A 27,234-nucleotide genomic window follows, 5' to 3' on the forward strand; every position below is an offset into this window, starting at 1 on the left:
ACATAGACAATAGTTGCTGCTGGATATCGTGTAGAGCACCTTTAACACTAATTATTCATTGTAAGCATTGATGACACATTTCTTCCATCTCCTTTGCAGCAGTTTAAAAGAGGTGTAAAATCCTCCACCTCCTGGGTCATTATCTCTAATGTAAGTGTAAATAGATGTTAAAATACAGCTATGATTCAGTGTGAATGTATTTCACTCTGTGTGACGGTAACCTTACACATACCTCAACTTTTCCAGTCACGTTTGAGGTGCAGTAACCCACAGTCATGTTGGATGTGTGACACGTGTTTGAAGATCATTATGCTGCGTTTAAATGACGCCTCACCTGCTATTAACCCGTCTCCCCTTCCTTGTTTACCTGAAAGCACAAAGAAGCTACAAATATACATCTCCTCTCCCACGGCTGCCCTCGACGCGTTGATACAGGCTCTGTAAAATGCCACTTTTCTGTAGATCGCAGAAAACAGTAAAAGAAGCAGAAGTTTACAAATGTTTATTTTACAAAAGAAATGCTAGAAATGGTGTAAACAGAGATCAATCTAAATTGTGGCTTGTTTTTTTGTTTTTTTTAATACTGTGGGGATGGTGCAGTCTTTGAAGAGGCAGCAGAGCCGAGTGTTTATAGTACAGATAAAAATCATCTGAGTTCAGAGAAAAATTAATGTCAAAGATCAACTCGGCACACAGAAATGTGAGTGCAGAGGATGAGACGCCTCGGAGGCAGCTCGCTGGGGGATGAGGGGGGTGTCGGGAGGTGTTGTTGGGGGGGTTAAGAAAGAAAGAAAGAAAGATTCTGTCTACAGTTTGGGCATCCTGGCAGCGTTGAGGCTCATGGACACACAGGAGGAGCCGGCAGCGTACCGCATCTCCCTCAGCATCCCACTCCACAGCTTCTTATCATCCTCGTACCTAACGAGACCAAGAGGAGAGTCAGATCTCGGAACGACCGAAACATGTAAATAACGGTCCCATAAAATGAGAAGACTTACTGCCAGACGTCGGTGACCTCTGTGGGAGCCAACTCCTTGTTCTCCGCCTGAATCATGGCGAAGCCGCCCACAGCGTACAGGGAGCCGCCGTTGCTCAACAGGTTGACGGAGCTCCTCTCCTGGGGGAACTCTGTGAAGGGCTCCCACCTGAGGAGATACAACATTAGGAGAAGGTCAAGTGGAAGACGGAGCTCTCATTACGGATGTACCTTGGTACATTTGTCCAATTTCTGTTTGTTTTAGGGTTTGAGAAAATTTAGATGTGATGTATGGTATAAATCAGAATCATACTTGTTTGCTGCGAAGTCATACGCTTCACAACTATCACTGAGTCCTTCCTCGTTGACTCCGCCGGCCACCACGATCTTGCCGTTGTGGACGACGGATCCGAACATGGCCCTGGGTGTCTTCATGGCCGCCAGCTCCCTCCACTCGGCCTGCTTGTGGTTGTACGCAAACATCTTGTTGAGGGCTTTGCTGTGGAGACAAATAAGACGGATAAAGACAAACGCGCATCACACAACTGCAAATATGGATCATTTGGAACAAATTGCTTTGTAAATGCAGCGAAGTGTTTGTTTTCCCCAAAAGACGGAAGGCGGCAATTCCGGTAAATGATGATGAAAATGTCACCTCATGTCTTAATCATTGTTTGCTAATGTTACTAATGGACTGACGGTGTGTTTCAGCATGAAGCCTTCATCAGAGCATCACTGAGTTCTCTGTTTAAATGGCACAGCGTCGCAATCAACAATCAGCAGGAAAACAGTGATGAAAACTCACCACTTTGATATAGAATATAGAATCAATTAACTGATAACATAGTAGGAAAAAAATAGAATAATACAGTTTGAAGGTAACCTAACTTCACATACAGTTTGGTATTGTGTCTGTAGTGTATTTGACAACACATATATTGGGGCAGGATTAAAGCAACATCATCTAATCTGGGACAATACTGGACATACAGTTGGTTGACAATTAAAATACATTATATTGTATATACAAGAGGAATTATCTGGACACAGCAGTTAATACTTTTAATATTGAAAAGAGATGGGAATTTGAGGTAAATACCATAATTAGGTAATTAAATAAGGATGAGATATTAAAACTCCATAATCTCAATTTATAAGAAATAAAGTGCATTTGTTATGTACATTTTTTGGAGAAAGTCAAGATTGAATTAAAACTGGAGCGTCCGGTCCGTGTACCTTTTGATAGTTTGTTTTACCGTTTTAAACCAAAAACGGGAAAACTGTTTTTTTGTTTCTGAATCAAAAAACAAGAAAACAAGAACACCAAATGTTTTTAATTATTCTTTTTCTCTTCACCTTTTACTGATTTATACTAAAAGCCGTGTGGATCTTCTCTTTGCCACAGGTTTAATTGGTTTCCTACTGTTTAATTGCATGCATTGCAAAACGAGTCATTCACACCTCAGCGTATTAATAAACACGGTGTTACATCCTGAGGTTTGAGGACTTGTTGGCTGTTTTGTTCAGGTATCACTGCTGCGTATGCTGCAAAACACAGTGAGGATTACAGCACGTTATGTTGGGTGGCTCTACTAGATCCTTTAATAGCTTCTGTATCAATCAACAAGAGATGCACGGGGATCAGTATCTTCCATTACGGTAACAGATGAGACGGTTCTGGACTGAAGCGGTGTAATTGTTGTCTATGAAGTACCGCGCAGCCCTGCAGTCTGGCAGGATGATAGACCACGAACAGCTGCAGCTCACAGTGGAAGGTCTCAACACACACACACACACACACACACACGCTCATTTACTCACTTGTCATCTGTCTTTCCACCAATGCAGTAGATCATTCCTTTGTGGGAGACGACAGAATGGCCGTGGAGCTTCAGAGGAAGCTTTTTGGCCTCACTCCACTTCATCTTCCTGAAGAATTCACATTTAAAAAATCATTTTAATGATATTTTGTTCCCCTGAATTCATTTGCTCAAATGCTTCACTGGTACATGTGTGGTATTAGTACATAAAGAAGTTAAATATCCTGACTATGAACCCAAGAGATCACATCAAAACACAATTAATTATACTTAAACACCATATATTAGCGATTGTTAATTTCCAGAAGTTAATTATCACCTTAATACAGTATAAAAGGTGAAGAAATAAAGAAAGAGGGAGAGAAAAGAAGCTAATAATACTACTGACTCAACATCGTAGCACATGACCGTGTCCAGCGACTCGTTGGTCTGGAGGTCCTTTCCGGCCACGGCGAACAGCAGGTTGTCGCTCTCTCCGATGTTGAAGAGGCATCTCGGAGAAGGCATGGGCGGCAGAGCGACCCATTCGGATGCGAGTTGATCCAACTGTGAAGAAAAAAAGTACATTAAAACACCCTCTTAGCACCCATTAGCTCAGAATGAATCATCATACTGTACGGTATCCACATATTGATTATGCTGTAAAATATAGGTCTTAAAAAGCCTTCATGCTTTCTTTCAGTCTGCGTTACTTAGACTTGATGGGCGACATGGGAAACATAATTCATCAACTGATCGCAGGATTTAGGAAAAACTGTATCCCAGTCATTCTTGTAGTTATAGACTGAAAAAATACTTTAAATCTGTCCTATGTTTCTCTCCTTTTTTGTGATTTTGAGTTCCAGTAAGGCATTGAAATGCAAAAGCGGGTTTAGATGAGCTAAAATATTGTGCAATGAGTGCATTATTTTCACGAATACTCAGACTTCTAAGTTCCTACACTGTTTTATTCTCTATAGTGGAGTACTGGCTACCTGAGCGGAGAACACCACATTTAGCACCTTTAGGAATTGTTGGACATGTTGGGAAATACGGTTAATTGTTTTCTTGCCGAGAGTTGGATGAGAACATTGATAACACCGTCATGTCTGTACCATACAAGTAGTATAGGAGTAGAATGGACATTCCCATTCAAATCAACGTAGCAGGATGGTCAGAGCGGCGAACGTTGTAGCGGGCTGACTTCTGCATAAATTAAACCGACTTGCGGCAAGTAGCGGACTCACTGAGGTGAAGTTTTGCTGTAAAGATGACCAAACGAGCAGCGGAGTAGTAACGTTACGAGGCACATAGAAAATGGAAATGAGTCAAATTGAAAAACTCAATGCTTCATTCACACTATCGGCTCGTTTTCCTAGCCGTCTCCTGGCTCTAGCTTCATATTTAACATTAAGACATGACAGTGGTGTCTATCTTCTCATCTAAATCTCTGCGAGAAAGTGAATAGGAATATTTCCCCAATGCAGGAAGCGATATCAAACGAAAGAAAAAAAATGGTTACCAAGTAGAAGTAACATTGCAGGGGTAGATCTTTGTTTTCCTCGTCCACAAACAGTCCACCGATGATGTAGAGCTGGTTCCTCTGTGACGCCAGGCTGACGTGGTTGCGTGGCACCTGCTCCGACATGGCCGCCAGGAAGCACTCGTTCTCGCTGACGTCGTACGCCACCGCCGCCGTATCGTTGATCATGATGATGAATTCACGCGTGAACATGCCGTGTCTGCGGTCTTCGTTCAGGAAGCCAGGGAGTAGACTGGCCTCCTCTTCCTCCTCGCCACCTTCCTCCCCCTCCTTCTTCTTGGGCGTCTCTGGAAGTTTCCCCTTGTAGGCGTCCCTGATGACCTGGATCGTCTTCTGGAGTTCCGGGTCGGCCTTAATGATGTCGTCGGTCTCCACTTTCTCCTTGAAGTACTTCTCCGGCAGCAGGCGGAAGCGGATGCAGTTGAAAGCGTCCTTCAGGAGCTTGACACGCTCCTTGTCGTGGCGGACCCACGCCATGACCGACTCGAACACCAGTTCTTCCTTCCCAACGTTCAGCGAGTCTCCGCCGATGACGGCGAACAGTTCGTGCGCCGCGAGCTTGAGGAACTCCTCTTCTTTGTAGAGGAGTTCGAAGCGGTCCGCGATGTAGTTGCGTGCGGCCACGGCGAGCCTGGGACAGCCGAGCACCAGGCCCATCCTGAAAATGGCCATGCAGTTGCCCACAGACAACTTCTTCTGAAGGTAGTTGACGCACACCGTGAAGACGGAAGGGATCTGGAATCTGTTCGCCACGGCAATTATATCCTGTACGTTGTCGTCGGTGAGGTCAATCTCGGCCGAGTAGAGGTACTGGACGACCATGTCCAGGATGGAAGGGTTGACGTCCTCCAAGACCACCTCCTTGGTGTTCTCCACCTCCTTCCCGTCCTCCGTGAAGAAGATCTCCCTGAAGTAAGGGCTGCAGGCGGCCATGATCAGCCGATGGCAAGGGAAGCTGCGGTCGCCTACCTTCAGGGTGCAGTCCACAAACTTGTTCTCGTTCAGCAGCTCCTTCAGCCCGTCCTGAAGCAGGGTGCTCTGAAACAGGCGCAGCTCCTCCTTGATGGCGTTGGGGTCCATGGCGAGTCACGATGGGGGGAAACGGCGGGTGAACGAGGGGGTCTGTGGAGAGAGGAAGGAGACGGCGGGGCCACAGGTCCTTTTGGCAGTCGGTCCTGGCTGGAAAAGGCAGAGTAGAGAAAAGGTTCCCAGAGTGAAGACCCCGCAATTTAATCCCGTCCCACTCTCTAAATATAGCTCCCTCTGCCCCCCCTAGCCTGCTTCAGCTCCGGTGGAATCCGACTGGGCCAAATCACGGCCTCGGCTCGAGCAGCTGCTGTCACAGACTGAAAGAAGCAACTGGCTGCTCAGGCCGAGGATATGCCACCGTGATTCAGCTCCCAAAGTGTCATGTGGCCGTAAGAGCGGAGACAATGCTGTCAAAGCTCTGGAATAGCTCGCCCCGAGCTGTACGCATGACTGGGAGGATATTTAGAGCAGTCGCTGTCACGTTCAAAAATATGTGTGTGTACATCATCCTTTCATTTATATCTGGTTTCCGTTCATTCATTTTTTTTGTTCCATTTATTCAGAGTGCAGTCAAATCTACTGTACTGATTTAGTCTCATGTTGAGCCTACATATACACCAATTTGTTTTTACTCCAAATCCATATACCGTGACGAAGCAATCAAGACAGTTTCAATAATTATAATTACAGACAATATAATTATACTCACTTGTACTGCAACAGATAGTTACTTACAGATTATTTTGTAAAGAGCCCAAGGGACCATCTTTAAATTACTTTTTTTGTTCAACAAACAGTCCAAACCCCCAAAATATTCTATTTACTATTGTATATGACAAAGAAAAGCCACAAATTGGGTAATTTAATGAATTAGTTTTTTCGGCTTTAAATTCGCTATCACTTTACGATAACCATCATTTATAAATGGTAAATTAATAGTTAATTAAACTTAGTTAATAATTATTTTTACTGTTATCAAACAACAAAATTATAATTAATGTTTATTAATATTAGTAATGCTATAATTAATCAAAAAATTTGCAAACTTTAAAGAAATTATTTGTAAAATATATATATATTTTACAAATAATTTCTTTAAAGTTCCGTTCATATATATATGTATATATATAAACGCTATTTGGATGGTTATTATAAATATATATATACCTTGTTAAATGGTTAATAAACACTCTGTAAAGCATCTATAAACATTATTTAGTTAGAAAGTTAATACTTTGTCAATGATCAATAATTGGTTTCTGGTCTATCTGTCTATGAAATATTTATAGATGTTTTAAAAACATTTCTTAAAGGTTTAAAAATCATTTGGTAAACATAAAAAAATACTTAATATAGTATATAAACTGTTATAATGTGTGCAACAATAAACTGTTAGTAAACACTTTACTAATGTAATCAGAATGTAATTTTTATTGTCTCTTATGTATGATGCAATATAGAATTTATTAATTATTTCATATTATACAAACTAATGATAAAATAACAGGAATAATAGCATTACTAATAATTAGTATAGATTATTATAATTTCATTGTTTGTTAACGGTAAAATAACTATTAACAAAGTTTAATTAACTATCAATTTACAATTTATTAATAATGGATGAAGTGTTACCCTAGATTGAGAAAACCCACAAATAATAATTTTTTAAGTGCAGTTAACATTTTACTTTTATTTCTATAATATCTTATTCTAATGATTTATTGGTATTTGTATATTTCACTGTTTTTCCCTCAGCTGAGTCTTTTGCTACACTCCCTAAAATGAATCACCAAAGTCAATACAAAATCTTACCTTATTTACATGGCTTTATTTAAGTGAGATTGAAGTGCACAAAAAAAAAGTGTGCTAAAAATGGACCAGTAAAGTTTGGGTGCAGCAGCTGTGTGCAGAAACAGGTGAGAGCGACACATACGAGCTGTTCTGTCCACCAATCAGCACGCTTCTCCCTTTTCCCTGTGGGGTGCATTATTGTCAAGCTGCTTGGTTGTGTGTGTGAGTGTGTTGCTCTGCAGCTAAACCTTTTAAAACACACCTCAATCACTGATATCAGTTCTGAAAATGTTTACTCGCTGTGCTTTCTTTCTTCTTGAAGATAAATGGTGTCAATTTGCTCACAGTCACACGTTTAAGTACAAAATGTAAAAAAAAGGGCCACTGCTGATGCTGATGCGTCTGGATCAATAGGATCTTATATTATTGCGTCCTATTTTTGTGGCTTGATAAAGTGTGAGGAGTGTGTAGAGTTAGGTAACGTTTCTCCCGTGGGCAGCACTAAAGATAGATCAGACTACGCCACTTGTCGAGGAGTGTCTAACATGTAATTTAAGCAGAAGGGGAGAGCAGATTCTGCGTAAGAAAGCTCTGACACTTCCCCAAAGCCGCAGTAAGATTAATAAAGCAAGGCTCTAAAAACAGGTCTTGCAAATATATATTCATTTTTGTAGAATATTTAGGGACTGTATGAAAATGATTGGGGTGGGGAGGGGGGGTTGAACACAATGTTTAGGGCTGGTTATCGTTTATTATGATGCCGGTGCCAATACCAGTACCCTTACAGTGATACCGATGCCAATACAGTACTTAATTTGATAACAACTGGCTAGTTAATCGCCGCACTGCACAGCGTTCATACAGCGCTTACTGCTGATGATGCGGCCCCCCTGACCCACGGTGGCAGAAACCGCGTTGAAGCAGAAGCGTAATGCCCACCCTCCAGGTTGAAACTGTTAACTCTGTAAGCACTGTTGTCGTTGTTAGCGGACGATCAATTCCCGGACGAGCCCCCAATTTGTTATGTCCTGGCTCTGAGACCATAACAAATAAGGAAACAAACCGCGAGGGAGTAACTAAAAACAAAGATTTATTTAACAAAAGTTAAATCAAGTTAACAAGGGTAACACAAAATATGAATCGTAACAAACTAAGCCGACAGAAAAACAGGCTGCCACGATTAATTAAGAAAATGTTAAAGCGAACTACAGTATAAAAGCGAACGCCGACAGCACCCGGTGGTGCCAGGGGAATGAAGTCCATAGACTCCGAGGATGGGGCGGGGTCTTATAGACCAGAGCAACAGTGGCCAGCTGCACCAAACAGTCTACCAGCCCTGGAAGAGGCCGTCACAATACCCTAAAGGTATCGAGTACTTTTTAAAAAAGTAAAACCCTCCCAAACGTTATTTTCTTTGGATCCTCCAGTGACTTAGAAAGAAACTGCAACACCCTCCCAGCCAACATCTTAAAATACTAACAACACAACTCCTTTACCCTTTAACAATTTTAGAGGCAAAACATAATGAGTTGCTGTACGCGGTACTAAACATTTAATATCAGAACATTATTTTTTTCTTTCTCAATGTGCGCCACCAAAAGCATTAAATTAGCATCGGAAACATTAGAAGTGAAACTAGCGCTTGCTGAATTTACGGCAAAACAAATGATAGCTCCGGATTACCCAATATTCCAGCAATTCTCTATGTTTGTGCGAAGATATACTAAATGCTACTCTAACGATAAGCTCCCATTTTACGGTTTTACCGGCAAAATAATATATATATATAAATGAAGTGTCTTGGTTTACAGTTTGGCCAACGGTCAAATCGCATGTGGACTGAAAACGCATGCGCAGAACTGATCAGATTATAAATATTCCAAACTATAAACATCCAAAATCAACATTTTTCATATCGATTCAACGATTAGTAGAACAATTGGAAACATGTACATATATATATACTGTAAATGTATACATTTTTAAATACTTATCATGCAAAATAAAAGAGTGACTGTAAGCTAATATAATTTGTATACAGTCCCTTACCATGAATGTGATGGCTTTGCAACACACTGTCAGTTTAGACCAGATTTATTAAAAATGTTTGACATCAAATGTTGACCGTGTACAATATAACAGTACAATATGGATTTATACAGTCAGTACAGCTGGGTAATAGTGACAAACCAGTTGCTCAACATTGGCAGTACAATTACTAGTATATTGTATACTGTAATGACATCAGCATGTGTTCCCCAGTAGAGGGCAGTGTGTGTATACGTGTGTCCATCAGTTTACTGCTGGAACAAAAGGGTAAAATCATGTAAACATTTTCATTCAGAAAAACTAAAAAAAACATTCAAACGCACACAATTATTCCATGAAGTTACAGAGCATCAGTCATTTATGTATATATATATAAAAGAACAAACTATATTTTATTGATATAAGTGATGAGAGGCTTCATTGGTGGGTTATTGGCTCTTTAAGATTAGCATGCCCTACAGTGTTTGAGTAGAGAAAATGAATAGCTACGTTATGTCTTTATGACATATTGATTGACTGATTTATGACTCTGACTGACGAGGCACCAGAGTTATTTACTGCTCAGTCCACATTTTCACAATCTTTGCAGCAACATGTCCGAGAGGTGAGGGGGAATCCCCGGCAAAGTGGACACACACACACACAGCGAGAGCGCTCATCTGTATTCCTGAGTGGGAGCGATGGGGAGTATCTCCTGCGTTGCGTGCCGATATAAAAGAAGAATAAAGAGGTATCTATGGAAGCTCTTTCACTGCAATCAGAGGAGGATAATTTTACAAGAAGTTGCACACAGGATGAGGCACAAAGACAGGAACTGGGATGTAACAGTGATAACGGAACATCAGTGTACATGTATATGCCTGAGAATTATGCAGAAACTTGACATAACCCTGTGGAGAAAAAAATGGCTGGTATTAGCTGCCCCTCCTTGAAGTTATCTACAGCAGATGTATGGCAGATGCCTTCACTCGGCCTCCTGGAAAGAGACGTGAGAAAGTCAATACTCTAAAACATTTGGAAGCAATAAAAAATTGTTATGGCCTCATTTCTGCTGAGGGAAATTGCAAAAACTGCTGTTTTACAGGTGTGAATGACATGAACCGGCGGATGAATCACCGGCGGATCAGACGATCACACACGTCCTCTTGCACTCGTTCTCCGTGTCGTAGCGGTTTCTGTTGCCGTTGCAGCCGCCGTACCAGAACTGGGCGCAGGCGTTGGCCTGCTTGTCGTAGTACCAGCGGATGTTATAGTCCCGACACGTGCCCTGGTCCAGGACCAGGCCGCAGCGAGGGTCCAAGGGTACGGTCTCTGCGGGGGGGAAAAGCAGCAGATTCGAGAAAATCATCCACACTGCGTCGGGAAATAATTGGCCTCCCCGCTCCTCACCTACATGACCTCATTACTACTGAGCCTGTCAATCACAAGGAGTCCATGGACTCTAAACACACCGGACGGGAGATGAATCTATCTAGTGACATCACAGCACATCTGATCACATTTTGACAGAACGCCAAGAGATGATGTCACTTAGCACGCGACTAGCTCAGCTGTAGTTAAGGGACACAACTATTTTAGACTAGATGAATGTAGACGTCTATCTGAAGTCTGTCTCTGTGAAACCAGCTCCTGACTGCTGTGTTCAGTTGAACAGCAGCTACAATGATGAAGTTATCAGTACAAATGGTTTAGAGGAACGCTACAGAAAAAGCTCTCTGCACTCGGAAATTGGTTCCATCTTTCTGATTTTCCAGCTGAGCGACCTTCATCACTAACTGTCAGGGTAAAAGAATAAGGCGATACTGTTGGAACAATGTTTGTATTATCAATTATAGTCTAGTTGCACTTTTCCTTATCACTAAAATATCATCAGTCTAATACAAATCAAGGCGTTGAACATTCTGCAATAATAACTACAGTCTCCTTACAATCTACTGTCAAATATCGTAGCTTACCTTAAAGGGATAGTTTGGCTGTTCTGAAGTGGGGTTGTATGAGGTACTGATCCAGAGTCAGTGCGTTAGCTACAGTAGACGGCGGTTGACGCAGACAGACAGGAGTAGCAGCATGGGAGCAAAGCAATGTACCGCTGTGGACGGGGGCGCTATATTTAGAATATTCTCACCGCTTTAACTCGCCGTCAGACAGACATCTCCAACGGAGAACTGAGGCCGTTATATCCGTCTACGCTCTCTTCAAAGCCACCAGACTCCATTAACAAAAACAGTAATTTTAACTCGCAGAACACGGAAGTTACTGGTCTACCGCTGCCTCTATCGGTTAAATTGTTAGTGTTACTGTGTTTTAAAACACCATATACACACACACATTTATATATACGTATACATATATACTGTATATAGTAAACATACATATATATATATATATACGCGCGCGCACGCACATATATATGTATACATTTCTGCATATACAGTATATGCATATATATATATACACACACACATATATACACATATAGTGTATATATATACATATATACACTGTATATGTACACATATAGTGTATATATATACATATATACACTGTATATGTACACATATATATATGTATATATATATATATACAGTATATATACATAAATACAGTATATATATACACACATACTGTATATGTATATATACTGTATATATGTATACCTTTAAGTAGGAGTAAGTCGATTGATAGATGTATCTCATTCTTAACTGTCAGCTTCCTGGAGCACTCTGAAATGTAATTATTAGAAGTTTGATGAATGTGGGCCCATGTGTGTCTAAGTTAAAGGTCCCATATTGTTAAAAAGTGAGGTTTTCATGTCTTTTATATTATAAAGCAGGTTTAAGCGATACATAAATACTGTGAAAGTATCAAAATGCTCAATCCACAGAGGAATACACACAGCCCGTATTGAGAAACTGTGCCTTTGAAACAAGCTGTCGGGATTTCGGTCCATTTGTGATGTCACAAATCTACAATATTTAGACCATTTCACAGTTTTAAACGTAAATATTGTAAATGTGTACCAGTTTATTTCCTGTTGCAGTGGATGTGAATGACATCAGCTGACAGGAAGTAAACATGGACTCCAAGCTGTTGCCTGGCAACGCAATTCCGTTGAAATACACTAAAACGGAGCATTTCAGGCAAAGGGGAATACAGGTATATTCAGGCACACAGGATGAGGAAAATAAAGTGTTTTTTTAACATTAAAGCATGTAAAGATGTTCTAGTATAAACACCAAATACATGTATGAACCTGAAAATGACCATGATGTGGGCCCTTTAAACCTCAGATGTGATGATCCCTAGTGGTGTTGAGGTGATGTCTACAGGATGTTGCGGTTTGTATTTCAATGTAGCTATTTTCTAATTCAAACGTGAGTGTCAGGAAATACTATTTTGACAACACATTGGAGGAATGCTGCATTTAAAAACACTAATTTAGACACTATAATAATAAAATGCAAACACTAGCTTGTTTGATTTTAAAGGAACATGAGGGTGTGACTCATTTTGCTTCTGTTATGAGGAGTCATTTACAGGAAGGTGCTTTAATTGTTTGGTTGACAGTGTGTTTCTCTGTAATTACTATCAAACTGTTTGTTGTTGTGGACGACTGCTCTGTTGTGTGATTGGGTATGTACCATGTCTCTGCATGCGCTGGCTATTAAAGAGAATTATCTAAACGTATAGGAGAAGAATAGATTGTCTGTACCTTTAGGTAGAGCTGGCCTTGGTACGGGAACGTGCTTTATGGATACACTTGAGGTTGACGTGGTTATTTTTGATGATGATGATGAAGAGGAGCCTCGGGTGCTTGAGGAGTCCTCTCTGTCGGCTGAGTGGTTGCGGTTAAATGTGTCCCCGCGTTCGTTTCCCAGGTGTGTCTCCGTGAACAAATGCCCTCCTCCTCCCTGATGGTGACAAAAGTTAAGTTAAGTTTCATAATTATATTATTATAATATACATACACTCATAATGTTCCTTACATGTCCTGTACTGGATCCTTTGGTGCCATGCCGGGTGGTCTCTACCCGGCCACTGCTGGAGCCAGTGTGGGTGCCGGAGCCAGTGTGGGTGCCGGAGCCAGTGTGGGTGCTAGAGCCAGTGTGGGTGCCGGTGCCAGTGTCGGTGCCACTCTGACGGCCGTTCTGTACATGCTGCTCAGTCACAGGCCGGTACCCATAGCCACCGACGGCATATTTCCCGTTGTTGCCGTTCCTGTTGCCGTTGTTGCCGTTGTTTCCGTAGCCGTTGTAGCCGTTAGTTATCCGGTTATATATCAGGGCCCCATTCTCGTCCTCACAGAACTGGCTGACCAACTTGGATTCCAGCGCTGAGACAGAAAGAAACAGAGAGGAGAAGTCAGAGCCAGAGATACAGGATGTGGAAGATTGGAATCCCACTCAGAGAGGCGCGTAATTGTAAATCCAACTTCTTTTCTTGGCAAGACACGCCCTGCCGAGCTGGTTGAGGTTAGGCATTGACCTCGAGCGGTTAGGGTCAGGATAGCCCGTTGGTCAGGGGATAGAACCTTAACAAATCGGGTTACCGGCGAGTATGGACGCCAATACTAGCGCTTGAATGGTAACGTAACATTGGTCTGTTGGCCAGTCCACCATTTTGGTCCAGACTCCAACCAATAAGCTACTATGTCTGCGCTAGTATTAACACAGATAGGGCAATAAGCTAATATCTCTGTGCTAGTATTAACGCAGTGTAACACCCAAACACGACAAAAGGTAAGTTTCTCTAACCTGGCAGGGTGTTGAAGTCGTCAATGAGGAACATGTGCTCGCTGTCGGGGTCGGAGGCGATCAGATTGAGCTCTCTCAAGAACTCAGCCTGTGTCGGGTCGGTGGTGTTCACAATCCCCAGAGCGAACATCTCAATATTGGCAGCGTGTGCTTCTCGTACAGCTATTTCCAGCTTCACCGACTCTCGCTTGTCCGTCTGCCCGTCGGTAATCACGATGGCCACTTTGCTGACTCCCACACGCGAACTGTAGAAGGCGTCCTGGGTGGCTTTACGGATGGCTGTACCGGTATACGTGCCCTCTCCCATGTACGGGATGTTCCTGATGGCCTGCTTGATGTCCTGCTTGGTGTAGTGGCGGGCCAAGTTGAACACCAGCTTCACCTCCAGGCTGTACAGCACCAGGCCGATCCTGGTGGCGTTGCGCCCCACCGTGACTCGGTCCACCAGAGCGTTTACAAAGTCCTTGATGATCTCAAAGTTCTCCGGGCCCACGCTCTCCGAGCTGTCGATGACAAACACCAGCTCCATGGGCCTCTCCTTACACTTGATCCCACATCCTGGAATCACATCACAGCAACACATGAGATCACGGTAGAAATGTCACTTTGACGACGTCCACTCTGTGGAATCTGATCCAATGATTTACAGATAAGATGAGACAGTGGCTTTGATTTAGAAATGAAATCTTCTCTTATAACATCTGTGCTGCTGTTAAGTCAATACTGAGAAGTGAAATAAATAATGCAAAGATCACAGGATACTTTACCGCAGATCTCTTTGATCATCCGAATGATGTCCTCTCTCTGAAATGAATACACCAATACAATACACAGTGTGAGTGTAAAAATATACATGAGCGGTAAGTCAGTGGTGGAAAATGTATTCAGAGCCTTTACTTATATGAAAATAAAAGGAAACTACTCAAGTAAAGTACCTCTAATTTGTACTTAAGTACAGTACTTGAGTAAATGAACTTAGTTTCATTCCACCACTAGAAAAAGTATATGAAAAAGACTCACAGTGAGGCCTGCTTCCCCTTTGACACCAGATCGGCCCTAAGATAAAGATACAAGAAGTAGTTATATTATTCAGACAGATATTTGCTGAAAAGAGAAATAACAAAGCAGTACACAATAGATGGACATATAAAAGCATGGTGAGGGTCACTCACAGGTTGCCCCGGCGTTCCAGCATCTCCAAAATCCCCTTTGAGCCCCTTCAGGCCCCTCTCCCCTCCCGAGCCGCGGTCACCCTGTCACACATCGCACGGCAAAACGTCAGCGATTGATCAGAACATATTAATACGTGCACACAAACCAACATTCAAAAGTCCAATACAACATGGTGACTCACTTTAGCTCCAGGAAAGCCTTCACCAGGTACCCCCCTTGGCCCAGTCACACCCTGGGACCCCTGTAAACCCTGAAGCAAACGCATGAATTAACTACTTTGCAAGTGCAGGGAAGTTATAGACCCCTCAGATAGAGTTTATAGATACATTCATTTCTATAAGAAGAACAACAACTCATAGCCTACCTTTGGTCCTTGAACTCCTTGTCCTTGTGGCCCTGTTGGCCCTGAAGGGCCAGGCCGCCCAGGGTTACCCTGCAGTACAGAAGATACAGTAAGCATCACATTGGAGTGGACTAAATTCTCAAGAAGTATCCCTTACACACTATTTATTTATGTATTTATTTTTTATTAATTTTAAAATATATTTATTAATTTTTGCATTTATTTATTATTTAGTTATTATCATTATTTGTATTTATTTATTATTTAGTTATTATCATTATTTGTATTTATTTATGCATTTATTTTTAAATGTGTGTATTTATTTATGTATCTATGTATTTCTTTCTTTATCTATTTAAGATAAATAAATAAAGAAGAAAAATCAAAACAAATATCAATTCATGTCACTTTTTATCAATTCATTGATGGTTACATTTATTTTTAATATTATTTTTGCTACATTTAATGATTTAATTTATCGAGTCATTTATTTATTTATTTCTCATTTATTTTTTGATTTTGGCAGGTTCCATCCTCCATACTGAAGTGCGTCTTGGCTAGCAGAGTGCTATTAGATTACGCATATTTACATGTTTCCTGTAAAAACAGGAAACTAGGGAGGGACTTGTCGTGTCTATTAATTGGCGTTTACAGTAGCCAATAGACAAAATCGCACAGGGATGAAATGGAGAAAGAAGCCATACATGTACGACTCTTTTGTCATTGTCGGACTTCTGCATAGTTGATCACCAGCCCAATACATGAGTGATACAACAACTTAAACATCTATTTTGATTTCATGAGAACTTTAAATAATAATTAAAACATGTTTTGCTGCTAACCGAAAGCACCTTGTAACCCGCTCTATAAATAAAACTTGATGTTACAGGCCAGACCAGCCGTGTATCACACATGTGTAACCAATAACTGCTCTTTCTTGAACAGATGTAAAATGATATGAAACACGCTGTGAAACTGTCATATTTCTAGGGAAAAAAAGCATTTTCCAAGGTGAGGATTATAATACTGAGTCATGCATTTCATGACACCGCTGTTCTCTCAACATGGACGAGGGCTGGAGTCTGCCAACGTGACGGCTTTAGCTGAGCCCTCAATTAAATCCTGCCTACCGCTGCATGACCGTGACGGCGCTCGGACCTGCACAAACACCGGTCCGGAGCCTGCAGGGACTCTGGGTTTGAGATATTTGGGGACGTGTGGGTGCTGGGTGTTGCTTCAGTTATAGACCTGCTTCTCATCAGACACATATGTCTCTGCGGAGATTCACACTCTGCACCAATGTGTCAGAGTGCTGCGGGGGGGGAAATCATGATAAATACCCTGAACAAATGAACTGTCAGCCTCAGAATATAAGGCCCCCGTGGCGGGCATGTTCGCACACAAGATGAAGCTGTTTTTTTTCCAACCTCTTTGACTACAGCGAAGACGTAATCCTTCAGAGAATATGTCTCAATCACAATTGGTTGTATGTCAAATAAAATTATAGCAGGCTGTCTGCGTAAGTAAACACAACGCGATGTCCTTGAAGAGTTTAGTGCGAGTTATAAAAGGCAGATGAAAAGGCAAAATGGAAGTTAGAAGTTAAAAAACAGTCAAAGTTATGACGTACCAGAGGTCCTTGGAGGCCTTCGCCCGGCGGTCCCGGTAAACCAGGCAGCCCCCGGAAGCCAACATCCCCCTGCAAAAAAACACAGTGAAGATATATGAACGCTTACAACACAGCAATTTACAATCTGTCAAACAAATGAACTCCTGCGCTGAGTACAATGCTGTTTCCTTTAATTAGTTTCCTCAAACAAATGACCACATCTTTCACCGGGGAGATACTTTCACCTATCTTCGGCGCAGATTCAAACGCTTTGAAATTGATCTTACAGTATTACAATTGCTTTTCACAGCAGAGGTTCATTTAGCAAATGTGTGAACGCGAAATGTCACACTACTAATTTTCACAAAGTAACCGTCTGTATCATATTAGGTGATACATCACGCTGTAACGCTTACTTGACAAACATTATTTTTTGGTCTGACAGACCCAAGTTCTCACCTTTGGTCCAGGGATGCCGACTCCTTCCTGACCGGGTTCTCCTGAAAGTCCAGGCAGACCTGGAGGGCCCTTTAAACAACACAGGACATGGAGGTAGAACACACTCTCAGAGATGGTGAAATTATTAAAGGAATAGTTTGACATTTTGCTAGGAAACTGGCGGAAGTTACAAGACATAGTCTAGTACATATCGCCCATAAAAAAAGGTGAATTGTTGTCTATGCGCTGCGGTTTGTGTACAGATTAAACAAACACAACATACCGTGTTAATAAGTGAGCTTTATATGTAATTTTGTCAATTTAAAGTGGCAATAAACACGTTTTTTGCTTTAATTTATCATTATGAAGTAAATGCTGACTACGCAATATAATGGCTATAGAATAATGACACATGTTTGCCACTAATGCTGCGGACGTTAGCTAGTGTTAGCCATGTTGACATCTATGATTCATTGTCCGTTTGATAATCTAAACAAAGAGCACGTTACATGCAGCGGTCTTTCCATAATGAGCAGTGGTACAACTTACTACTGTATATTCTGTACTATCCAATCTGGTTGTCTTTGGGCCAACAATAATACCACTTGGAAACGCTACAAGGGGAAAAGTTGTCTGTCGCCACTTTAAACCTACCTCCTTGCTCTTACTGATTATGAACGGAGTTAAAAGAATTGTTTGGTGATTCGATATAAAGTGTTAAGTGAGCTTTAGAGGTGCTGGAACGCAGATTTTTTTTACATGAGAGCGGTATCAATCTTCTTATCTAACTCATGGCAAAAAAAGCGATTTATAAATAAATCCCAAAATGTTGAACTATTCCTTTAAATCTATACATCAGTGACCACATATACCCCTACTTGCCCAAATATAATCCCTTTGCTCTGTATTTGCCCCTGATTCCCCTACCGTGTCTCTGTTGTTAATTAAGGACGAGGGTTATGAGGGTCAGGTACTGTAACTTTTGGTAATAAATATAGATATATGGGTGGAACTGATGGGTAGAATAGGGAAGGCAAAAGACAGATGGATAGGCGGCTAAATGCAAAGCGTAGATGGATGTTTGAACAAACAGATTTATGTGTGGACAAATGGGCACGTCAGTCTCTAAATCAGTTCCTCACCATGGGGCCGGGATAGCCATCTCCTTTGGGACCGAATGGACCTGCGGGGCCTGAATCTCCGCGGTCCCCCTACAGCAGACAAGTGTGTCAATAATTCATTCAAGTAAAGGATACAAAGTGATTTACACATAAAATGTTCAAAGCAAACCGAAGAGGAATGTGGATGTAAATGCACACATCTGCGCTTCTGTATTGTAAGTACGGTGCGATACATCACATTATGAACTATGCATCCCATTTTTTCCCCGTCATCTTCTCTGTTCTCGCTGAATGTTGGGAAATAGTCTTCGTGATGAAAACATGTGCTGCAAGATCTGCCTCTCATCACATTCACTCGATAATTAACTTCCACAGACATTTCAGCTTGTTCGGCTATGACAACATGCTCCAAGTGTGTGTTGACAGGCAGTCGTCCGAGACATGAGTAACAAACACATTGTTGTGTTTTAGAATAGATGTTTATACTGAGTGTTACCTTTGGACCAGGAAGTCCGTAGCCAGTCTCCCCAATCGGACCAGGAGGACCACTTGGGCCAAAATCTCCCTAGAACACACATTAGCATTTTACATACAAAACCTGTGATGAGATCATGAAATATGGTGCATTGATGTGAAGCGGCAACGTCCTGGGCTGAAAAATTAAAGCTATTCATCGAATGGCCACTTGAGGCTCCAAAAGCGAGTCAATCTCCATAGACCCCCATGTTAAAATGCCCAACTCTACAGCAGAAATGAACATGTTTACAACCTGGTACAAAAAGCGGTTTTGGTCTCTATAGCTAATTTCCCCATTCATGACAACTCTACGGGAGGTGAATTTTTATATAACTCACCCGTTTAGATTATATTAAGGCTTAAAGTTATGTATAACTAAGGGCGTGGCCATTTAGGGTGTCGCTACCACGTGTTATTTCAGTTGTACTAAAAGACACTCTAAGGGGTCGTACATTACAAACAAACAAACAAGCCTGTTTTTATGATAGCCAAAATTAGCATCCAATTAATATCACAGTTAACGTAAATTGTTACGCTAACGGGCCTAGCTCCTACAAAGCTCCATCCTCTCGTCCAAATATGATCACTTCTGGTTCCAAAAAAACAAGATGGCAACGGCCAAAATGCCGAACTCTAGGCTTCAAAACGGTAGTCCACAAACCAATGGGTGACGTCCCAATGACTACGTCCACTTTTATATACACTCTATGATTGCTATACATGAAACATTCAGGGCTAGTTTAACCCGCTAAGGGGCCCTTGGGTTTCCCAAGTTAGATACAATATGATTAAATGAAAAGTTTTTTTTAAAGGAGTATGCACCATGTGAGTATAATATCCACTACAATATTAAAGTTCATACAATTACATTTCCATAAGTATCCATAAGTAATAAAACATACCATTGCGCTGCTGTTCAGGTAAAGTTATATAGGATCATTCATCATTTGTGGTGCATGAAATACTCTCGATAGGATTTTATCAGCATTTGGAACAATCAAAATTATCATCACAATGTACAAGAAATAACATAAGAAGCTTCCACAGTTAATGTTACTAGAGTAGACTGGGAGAAGTTACCTTGGGCCCGGAGACGAAGCGGCCTGGTGGACCAGGTAAACCCCCCCTTCCTTGTGCCCCTGGTTCTCCCTGAAGAAGATTAATGCAAGACAAGTGGTTAAAATCTTTAACTCTTTTCTCATTCCTTAGCATTTATTCCCTTCCAGAAGGCCATAGACGGGGTCTCAACGCCATTTAATAGCTAATCATGGCTTAATAGCTCCTCACCTTTGGTCCTGAGGGTCCAGCAATGCCAGGTGGACCAGTCAAGCCCCTTATTCCTCTTTGGCCTTGGTCACCCTTCAAGATAACATTGCAAATACAGTTACTAATCTAATAGCTGTGACTTTACTTATGATATATACACAAGTCAGCAAAGTGCAAGACATGCAAAAAAGTGAGCAGTTTTTTTTTACCTTTTCACCCTGGATGCCAATTCCAGCTGCCCCCTCGGACCCCCTGAGACCTACAGGTCCTGGCTCACCCTAAAGAAACACACATACTTATTACTTTCAGGGGTTTGATATCGGAGGAAACGGACACATGTAGATAGAGTAGGTGGTGATTTAAATTACCTTCTGTCCAGGGGCTCCGTCCTCCCCTGGCAGACCGGGCAAACCAGACATCCCCGTTGATCCTGGCTCCCCCTGAGGACACATTCGTGGATCATGTGTCAGTTTATGGATTGGAAAATTTGAGTAAAAAAAATAGAAATGGTTGAGTTTTGACTCACCTTAGCTCCAGGGTCTCCAGCCCCTCTCTCTCCTGAGGCGCCAACCTCGCCCGGCAAACCTTGGTCCCCCTATGTGTGAGACAAGAGACTTATTCTAGGTCTTATCATGCAAACTGTGGGCCTTGACGGTGTTGATTTGGCATTACCATCAAATTAAACAACATTGTGAGTGCATGTAAAAAACCTTGGATCCAGGGAAGCCCTCTCCTTGTGGGCCTCTGCCACCCGGTGGCCCCCTTGGTCCCTCCACGCCCTGCGAGGAGAAATAGATGCAGTGATAAAAAGAGAAGCCATCTATTAAAAATAACACTAAGTAAAAGTTGGATGGCTAAGGGACTGTATGAAAATTACTGAGTGATTGTCAAGTGAAAAACATATAATACCCTTGTTTCTTTATAGTTATTAGTCATCGAACGTACTCTGCTTCATACAAGAAACCAGCAATACAGTGAAGGTAGGGTCGGTAATCTTGAGAAAGAGTACACTAGATTTTAAAAATGATCCAACCCATAAACCGAGCACAGTGTTGCCAACTCTTTTCCAATGAAAGTAGCTAGCAGCACTAGCTCCAAAAGTCCCTAAATCTAGAGAGAAAGTTGCCAATTTGGCAACACTGATAGTCCGTCGCTTCAGTCCTCCCTCCAAAGCCACTCCCCCAAAATGCAAAGCCACTCCCCCAAATTCCAAAGCCACTCCCCCAAAATGATCATTATGAAAGGGGCTCCAAAACATCAATGTTATGCAACGTATGCATCATGTTGGTTTAATTATGACAATCAGTTAGACTGACCTCATACATAGGCTACATCATATTATATAATTCACCTTTCTTTCTATTATTCGGAATAATAAATTGCAAGGGAAATATTATTAACATAGAGAAAGTCTTGCTTTTTAATTTTTAATTTTTTTTTTCCCCAACACTAATCATTTGTGTACAGTCCCTAAAAAAGACTGATAGGAAATTTACATTCATAGGATTAAGGAATAACATGCAGAAGTAATTGTTAAAACCAAAGTGGGAGTCACTTGCCTTCTCGCCCTGTATTCCTGCTCCTGTGAGGCCGAGGGGCCCTGGAAGACCTGGAGCGCCAAAATCCCCCTATAAGTTCAGAAAACAATGGAGATTAATGATGATAACAGCGTGTAAGTGTTGATAGTGCATCACACTCAAACGCCAACTGGGACATTTCATGATTTACTGCATGCGGAAAGCACCCAACTGTAAAGGATCCTGTGCGTTTCCTTTTGGCTCACATGTATACTGTCTTTACATACACATTTTTTTGATTCTACGTCTTTCCATCTGTCACATGCACCGTTAACGTCATAAACTTTGCGATCCGGTTTGTCATTACCACGCGAAAACATTGCAATTATCTGTGATGAACTTCAACACAAGGCTTCAATAAAACTGCCAGCACGGTCTGTGTCAGGAACTCCCAAATTGTGCATTTTAAATCAACTCATGTCATGTCCCATCAACGCCTGTGAGCCACATAGAGAGAATAATCTGTGATTGTATGACCGAGCTAGCTTTCCCACAGACAAAAACTGTGAAGCTGCACTCCTCCTACACAGCCCAGGCTTTAACCTTGATTCATCACCTGTACACCGTGACCTCGTATATAACACCGCGCTGAATGCATTCACTGGCGGCTCCGCTAACGTTCCTCGCAACAGGCATTTCAGCCAGGCGTCTTATTTACAGCCACTCTGTACTCTACCTTGTCTCCTTTGATTCCAGCGCCCGGCTGTCCTCTGAGCCCCCGCGGCCCCTCCAAGCCTCGCTCTCCCTGTGAAGATGGACAGAAGTTATTGCATTTTGCCTCTTGAAATAGCAGTTAATATATGTGAATACAATGACAATGTAAGAGCATATGTAGGATGATGGGAAGGCCAGAAAATGTCATCTTTTCTTACCCTTACCAGAAAGAAGTTTATTCAAGTGTGCTATTAGTATACTTCTTTTAAACTTAAAATAAGAGAGTATGCTTTCATATTACTTTTTTATGTACTTATAAGAGATATACTTAACAAAAGTATACTTAAGTATACCTGGCTTATACTGACAAGTATACAGAGAATTCTAAGTGTACTTGGCTTATACTGACAAGTATACATTAAAGTCTAAGTATACTTGGCTCGGACCGGCAAATATACAGAAAAGTTTAAGTATACTTGGTTTATACTGACAAGTATACAGAGAAGTCTAAGTCTACTTGGTTTATACTGACAAGTATACAGAAAAGTCTAAGTATACTTGGCTTATACTGACAAATATACAAAAAAATCTAAGTATACTTGGCTCATACTGACAAGTATACAGAAAACTCTAAGTATACTTGGCTTATACTGACAAGTATACATTAAAGTCTAAGTGCACTTGGCTTATATACTGACAAGTATACAGAGAAGTCTAAGTGTACTTGGTTTATACTGAAAAGTACACAGAAATGTCTAAGTATACTTGGCTTATAGTGATAAGTATACAGAAAAGTCTGATACTGACAAGTATACAGAAAAGTCCAAGTATACTTTGCTTATACTGACAAGTTTATAGAAAAGTCTAAGCATACTTGGCTTATACTGACGAGTGACAATTTAGCCCCAAGAAGTATTGAAGTAGTACACTTACAAGTATACTACTAGTACATTGATATTAGTACTTACTACATGAAGTATATTTGGGAAATATACTTCGTGTAGTCACAAGTCAGACAAGAAAATCTTATTTTCACTTCTCTCTTGCATAATCTGATATTGACATAAATCACCCAGTACAAATAATTACACAACAGACTATAGAAAACAAATGTGGTTTCTGATGGCGGTTTGGGTAAAACATTCCTTTTTAATCCTTGTTTATGTTGACGTCTACACGGGCTGAACTTGACGGACAGCGTTGTTTACAGAAACAGTATCCAGACAGAGATATTTCACTGTCGGATAGTTTTGGCACCATGTGTGAGTAAATTGTTACTGCAGTCTGTTACCACAGAAACCAACACAATGCTCTTCAAAGTCACTGTGAGTTATTACAAGTCTCACATCCCACTTTAAAGGCTCCCTTAACCCCAGCATGTTTTTCCTGTTGGTTACTCCTCTTTGGATGTTTGACATTTATCATATAAACTGATGAGGAAGGCTTATACCTCCCAGAGATATGAATTTATGAGTTTTGTGACATCATACTGCAAATCTACGATGTGGAAACTGCACCTATAGAAGTGGCAGGTGGCGCCTAAGGCCTGAGGTATCTCCATATTTGTTTGTTTCTGTATAGAGGGAGAAAGAATGGGTGCCTTTAACCCCATCTGAGTAGTTAAGAGTCATGGTTACCGACCAGTTTATGAGGAAAAAGAGTATTTTACATCTCCTAAAATGTGTCTGGAGAGGATCTATACGTCTAAAAAAAAACCTGAACAAGTAGGAATAGAATACAGTGAGGGATTAGACCAGTAATACGAGTTGACAGTAAGTGCAGCATAATGTCTGACTGTATAACGCTGCAGAGAACAGAACATTCCCGTCTTCCAAGGTCGTCCAAGGACAACCGAAATACAGCGACAGACACATTGATTAGCATAGCAACGCTGCATTTGCATGTCAGCTTCAAAAAAGTACTGATTTATTGTCATAACTCTCCATGATCTCTCATTTTGGCACACAAGCCGAGGTGCTAATGATGTGGAAAAGAGGGGTGATACTGCTGCCGAGCTCCTGTGAATCTGGAGCTTGTCGAGACACGTCGTGCGGAGAGGAGAACGCTTCTTTAAGAGCAAGAACGCCACCTGCGAGTCCGCGGTCAAATCTCCCCCGTCGAGGAAAAAAAACGAGCACCCCCGAGGCCAATCTAAGGCTGCGAGATACGCCGCCTCCTCTCCGGCAGTGGAGACAAGCTGCTACCATCTCAGAGGAAAGACGAGTAATGATGGGCTAGATGAAGGTACGGGGGAAAAAATATGATTTTCAAAGTGAATTATAGTTACTGCGCCTTCTGATGTATAAAGCCACACTAGAGTTGTAACATACTGTAGCCAAAAAGTGATTGCATTAGTCATTGCCTATAGGCATTCCATTAATTTAATCACCCTTAATTTACCTGACAGAATTCTCAAAAACAACGAAGGGGTTTGGTCTAGTGTTGATTTAAAGAGCTGTTATGCTCATATGGCTTCGGGGCAGATGTTTAAAACTATTTAATTAAATTTAATTAAAGTGTTAAAGGTGCTATTGATAACATTCAGCGACTGGATGTCGTCCCCCATTCCTATGCATTTATTTCACAACAAGTGGTTGCCAGGCACATACCATCAATCTCATTTAACCGTTTTTTTCATTATGAAGTAAATGTTGATTGCACAATGTAATGGCTATAGAATAATGACAACATTGGCATTTAATAATTGGTTTTCTATAAGCCTCGCTTTCACAATGAAATTCTGTCTGCCACCCGGTACAATCTCCCAAGAAGAAGGCTCCATTTGTGACATAAAAGGAAGTGCGTCAACCATTGCACAACCAAAACAGGAAGAGCTATCCCAGCTAATGGAAATTTTTTTCTGTGGACAGCATTCCTTCATTTGTTAACATGAGGCTTTTATTCGGAAATCTGTACAGGAATGTCTTGTAGAAAATGCAGTGACTTGCAGGGCTCCATAGGTTAATTAAGTACCACGTTTTAATTGTGGATTATTACTATTATTTACAAACTACCACACGGTTCTTAACCTTTTTCCTTTCTAAAATAAATTAAAATGACATTTATGACGCACTGTTGACGTGCTCAGTGTGTCCCGGGCGTAACAGTTGTTTCTTGCTTTGCAATCCGGTTGTCTTTGTGACAGTGGCGCCAACAATAATACCACTTAAAAAGTTGTCCGTTTCCACTTTAAATTCTATGACAGGATTAGGAATTGATCATACTTTAACACATACTGTATTTTACCAACTAGAATAACCGCCTTGTGGTTGTAGGCCTCCGCCAACCAGTCAAGTTACAGTTTACATCCATGTCTTTCCAAAATGTCATGATTTGTCATAATTAGCATATGAATTCTTGAGTTATGGCCAAAACTGTGTTTGCTGAGGTTACAGTGAACTTTGACCACCAAAATCAAATTAGTTCATCCTCGAGTCCAAGTGGACGGTTCTGCCAAATTTTAAGAAATTCGATCAAGGCGTTTCCAAGATAACACGAGAATGGGAGGATCCTAAGGTCACAGTGACCTTGACCTTCAACCATCAATTTCAAATGAGTTCATCCTTGAGTCCAAGTGGACGGTTACGCTAACTTTGAAGAAATTCCCTCCAGATGAGATATCGCATTCATGACAATGGTATGGACGTACATACCGGACGCACGTATGGACTTACAGATGGGCATACGGCAACATGAAAACATAATATGCCTCCGGCCACGGCTGTCCCCGGTGCGGAAACATAAAAGCAGAAAATAATGAAGGAAATTCCCAAAAGAAGAGAAAATGGAATCAGCTGTGGCGGGGAACATGTCTAATCATTGGATTTTGAGCATGTGTGCACCTGTGTGTGTGTGTGTCGGTACAACGTGAGCGGAGACAGACACGGGAACAGACTCATTCTTTCCTCTCTTCAATGAGTCACTCACTCCGTCACGTCACAAGGTGTCCTGTCCTGTATCATCGCTGCACCGGCATGTTCTCAGCGGGGACGATCAGCGGAGCGGATCATACCATGAGGTAATGAGAGACATACCGCACTGCTGTATGTGAACTTATGGAACTTCTGTGTTGTGTTATCATCTCTTGTAACCATACGCGTCGTCAATTTCCTGTCATTACACTGTGGAATCTGGTGGCCAGACGGAGGCCTTTGTGCAGGCCGGTGGGTAGGTGGGTGAATTGAAGGTGAATGCATGAAAAGGGGTCAAAGCTTTTAACTAGTGCATGCGTCTCCCAGGAAAAAACACTGTGAGCTCTAACAGCCTGAGACATAAAAGACATCAACTCACCTTTGCTCCAGGAAGACCTTCTCCCATCTGTCCTCTCTCTCCTTGGACTCCCTGTGGCCCTTGAGGCCCCTGAGAAAAACAAAAGGATGTCAAATACCACTGAAAAATGACCTCTTTAACAATTAACTGTTAGCTAAATGTAATTTTACTTTGCAGAACACGGGAGTTTACATACAACCTCACTAACCCTTTCAGTTATTTCCAAAGCTTAGCACAGCTAACTTTGACCAGAGTTTTGTCTCTTTGCTTCTATACTCTTTGGCCAAAGTCAAGAAGCATATCAATTACAAACTACATTAGTTT

The 27,234-nt window shown here is 41.5% G+C and overlaps 2 protein-coding genes across 3 annotated transcripts in view; both read right to left on the reverse strand.

The window, feature by feature from the left end:
• Nucleotides 1-487: 487 nt before the first annotated feature.
• Nucleotides 488-5,497, reverse strand: LOC141762795 (kelch-like protein 41b). Its single transcript, XM_074626863.1, has 6 exons — nucleotides 4,298-5,497; nucleotides 3,185-3,342; nucleotides 2,798-2,905; nucleotides 1,290-1,475; nucleotides 999-1,145; nucleotides 488-918 (listed from the first exon to the last, which is right to left on the reverse strand). Exons 1-6 carry the CDS (start codon nucleotides 5,396-5,398, stop codon nucleotides 807-809), a joined length of 1,812 nt encoding a protein of 603 aa, XP_074482964.1. The 5' UTR covers nucleotides 5,399-5,497; the 3' UTR covers nucleotides 488-806.
• Nucleotides 5,498-9,219: 3,722 nt separating this feature from the next.
• LOC141762794 (uncharacterized) overlaps nucleotides 9,220-27,234 on the reverse strand; it is a 36,557-nt gene continuing 18,542 nt past the window's right edge. Inside the window, exons 15-37 of one of the 2 annotated variants that reach the window (XM_074626860.1) lie at nucleotides 26,932-27,000; nucleotides 22,664-22,732; nucleotides 21,970-22,038; nucleotides 21,121-21,189; nucleotides 20,937-21,005; nucleotides 20,779-20,850; nucleotides 20,620-20,688; nucleotides 20,432-20,503; nucleotides 20,225-20,293; nucleotides 19,125-19,193; nucleotides 18,650-18,718; nucleotides 17,529-17,597; nucleotides 17,091-17,159; nucleotides 15,482-15,550; nucleotides 15,299-15,367; nucleotides 15,117-15,197; nucleotides 14,965-15,000; nucleotides 14,712-14,748; nucleotides 13,945-14,502; nucleotides 13,177-13,523; nucleotides 12,903-13,101; nucleotides 10,307-10,501; nucleotides 9,220-10,166 (exon numbers count right to left, since the gene is read on the reverse strand). In XM_074626860.1, coding sequence (XP_074482961.1) covers nucleotides 10,314-10,501; nucleotides 12,903-13,101; nucleotides 13,177-13,523; nucleotides 13,945-14,502; nucleotides 14,712-14,748; nucleotides 14,965-15,000; nucleotides 15,117-15,197; nucleotides 15,299-15,367; nucleotides 15,482-15,550; nucleotides 17,091-17,159; nucleotides 17,529-17,597; nucleotides 18,650-18,718; nucleotides 19,125-19,193; nucleotides 20,225-20,293; nucleotides 20,432-20,503; nucleotides 20,620-20,688; nucleotides 20,779-20,850; nucleotides 20,937-21,005; nucleotides 21,121-21,189; nucleotides 21,970-22,038; nucleotides 22,664-22,732; nucleotides 26,932-27,000 — 2,487 coding nt within the window. In that variant the 3' untranslated portion in view covers nucleotides 9,220-10,166; nucleotides 10,307-10,313. Of the gene's footprint in view, nucleotides 10,167-10,272; nucleotides 10,502-12,902; nucleotides 13,102-13,176; nucleotides 13,524-13,944; nucleotides 14,503-14,711; nucleotides 14,749-14,964; nucleotides 15,001-15,116; nucleotides 15,198-15,298; nucleotides 15,368-15,481; nucleotides 15,551-17,090; nucleotides 17,160-17,528; nucleotides 17,598-18,649; nucleotides 18,719-19,124; nucleotides 19,194-20,224; nucleotides 20,294-20,431; nucleotides 20,504-20,619; nucleotides 20,689-20,778; nucleotides 20,851-20,936; nucleotides 21,006-21,120; nucleotides 21,190-21,969; nucleotides 22,039-22,663; nucleotides 22,733-26,931; nucleotides 27,001-27,234 lie in introns of both variants that reach the window. The other variant, XM_074626862.1, reaches the window with a different exon arrangement.

The sequence above is a fragment of the Sebastes fasciatus genome, chromosome 24 (genome assembly GCF_043250625.1).
Source record: "Sebastes fasciatus isolate fSebFas1 chromosome 24, fSebFas1.pri, whole genome shotgun sequence".
Lineage (NCBI taxonomy): Eukaryota > Metazoa > Chordata > Actinopteri > Perciformes > Sebastidae > Sebastes > Sebastes fasciatus.

What these genes read in the sequence shown, in the direction of transcription:
- LOC141762795 (XM_074626863.1), bottom strand. Translation starts at nt 5,398, where the DNA reads ATGGACCCCAACGCCATCAAGGAGGAGCTGCGCCTGTTTCAGAGCACC. An exon ending in TGCAATGTTACTTCTACTTG is followed by an intron (nt 3,343 to 4,297) that starts GTAACCATTTTT and finishes TTTTCTTCACAG; the next exon opens with TTGGATCAACTCGCATCCGA. An exon ending in GGTGGAAAGACAGATGACAA is followed by an intron (nt 1,476 to 2,797) that starts GTGAGTAAATGA and finishes TTGTCTCCACAG; the next exon opens with CAAAGCCCTCAACAAGATGT.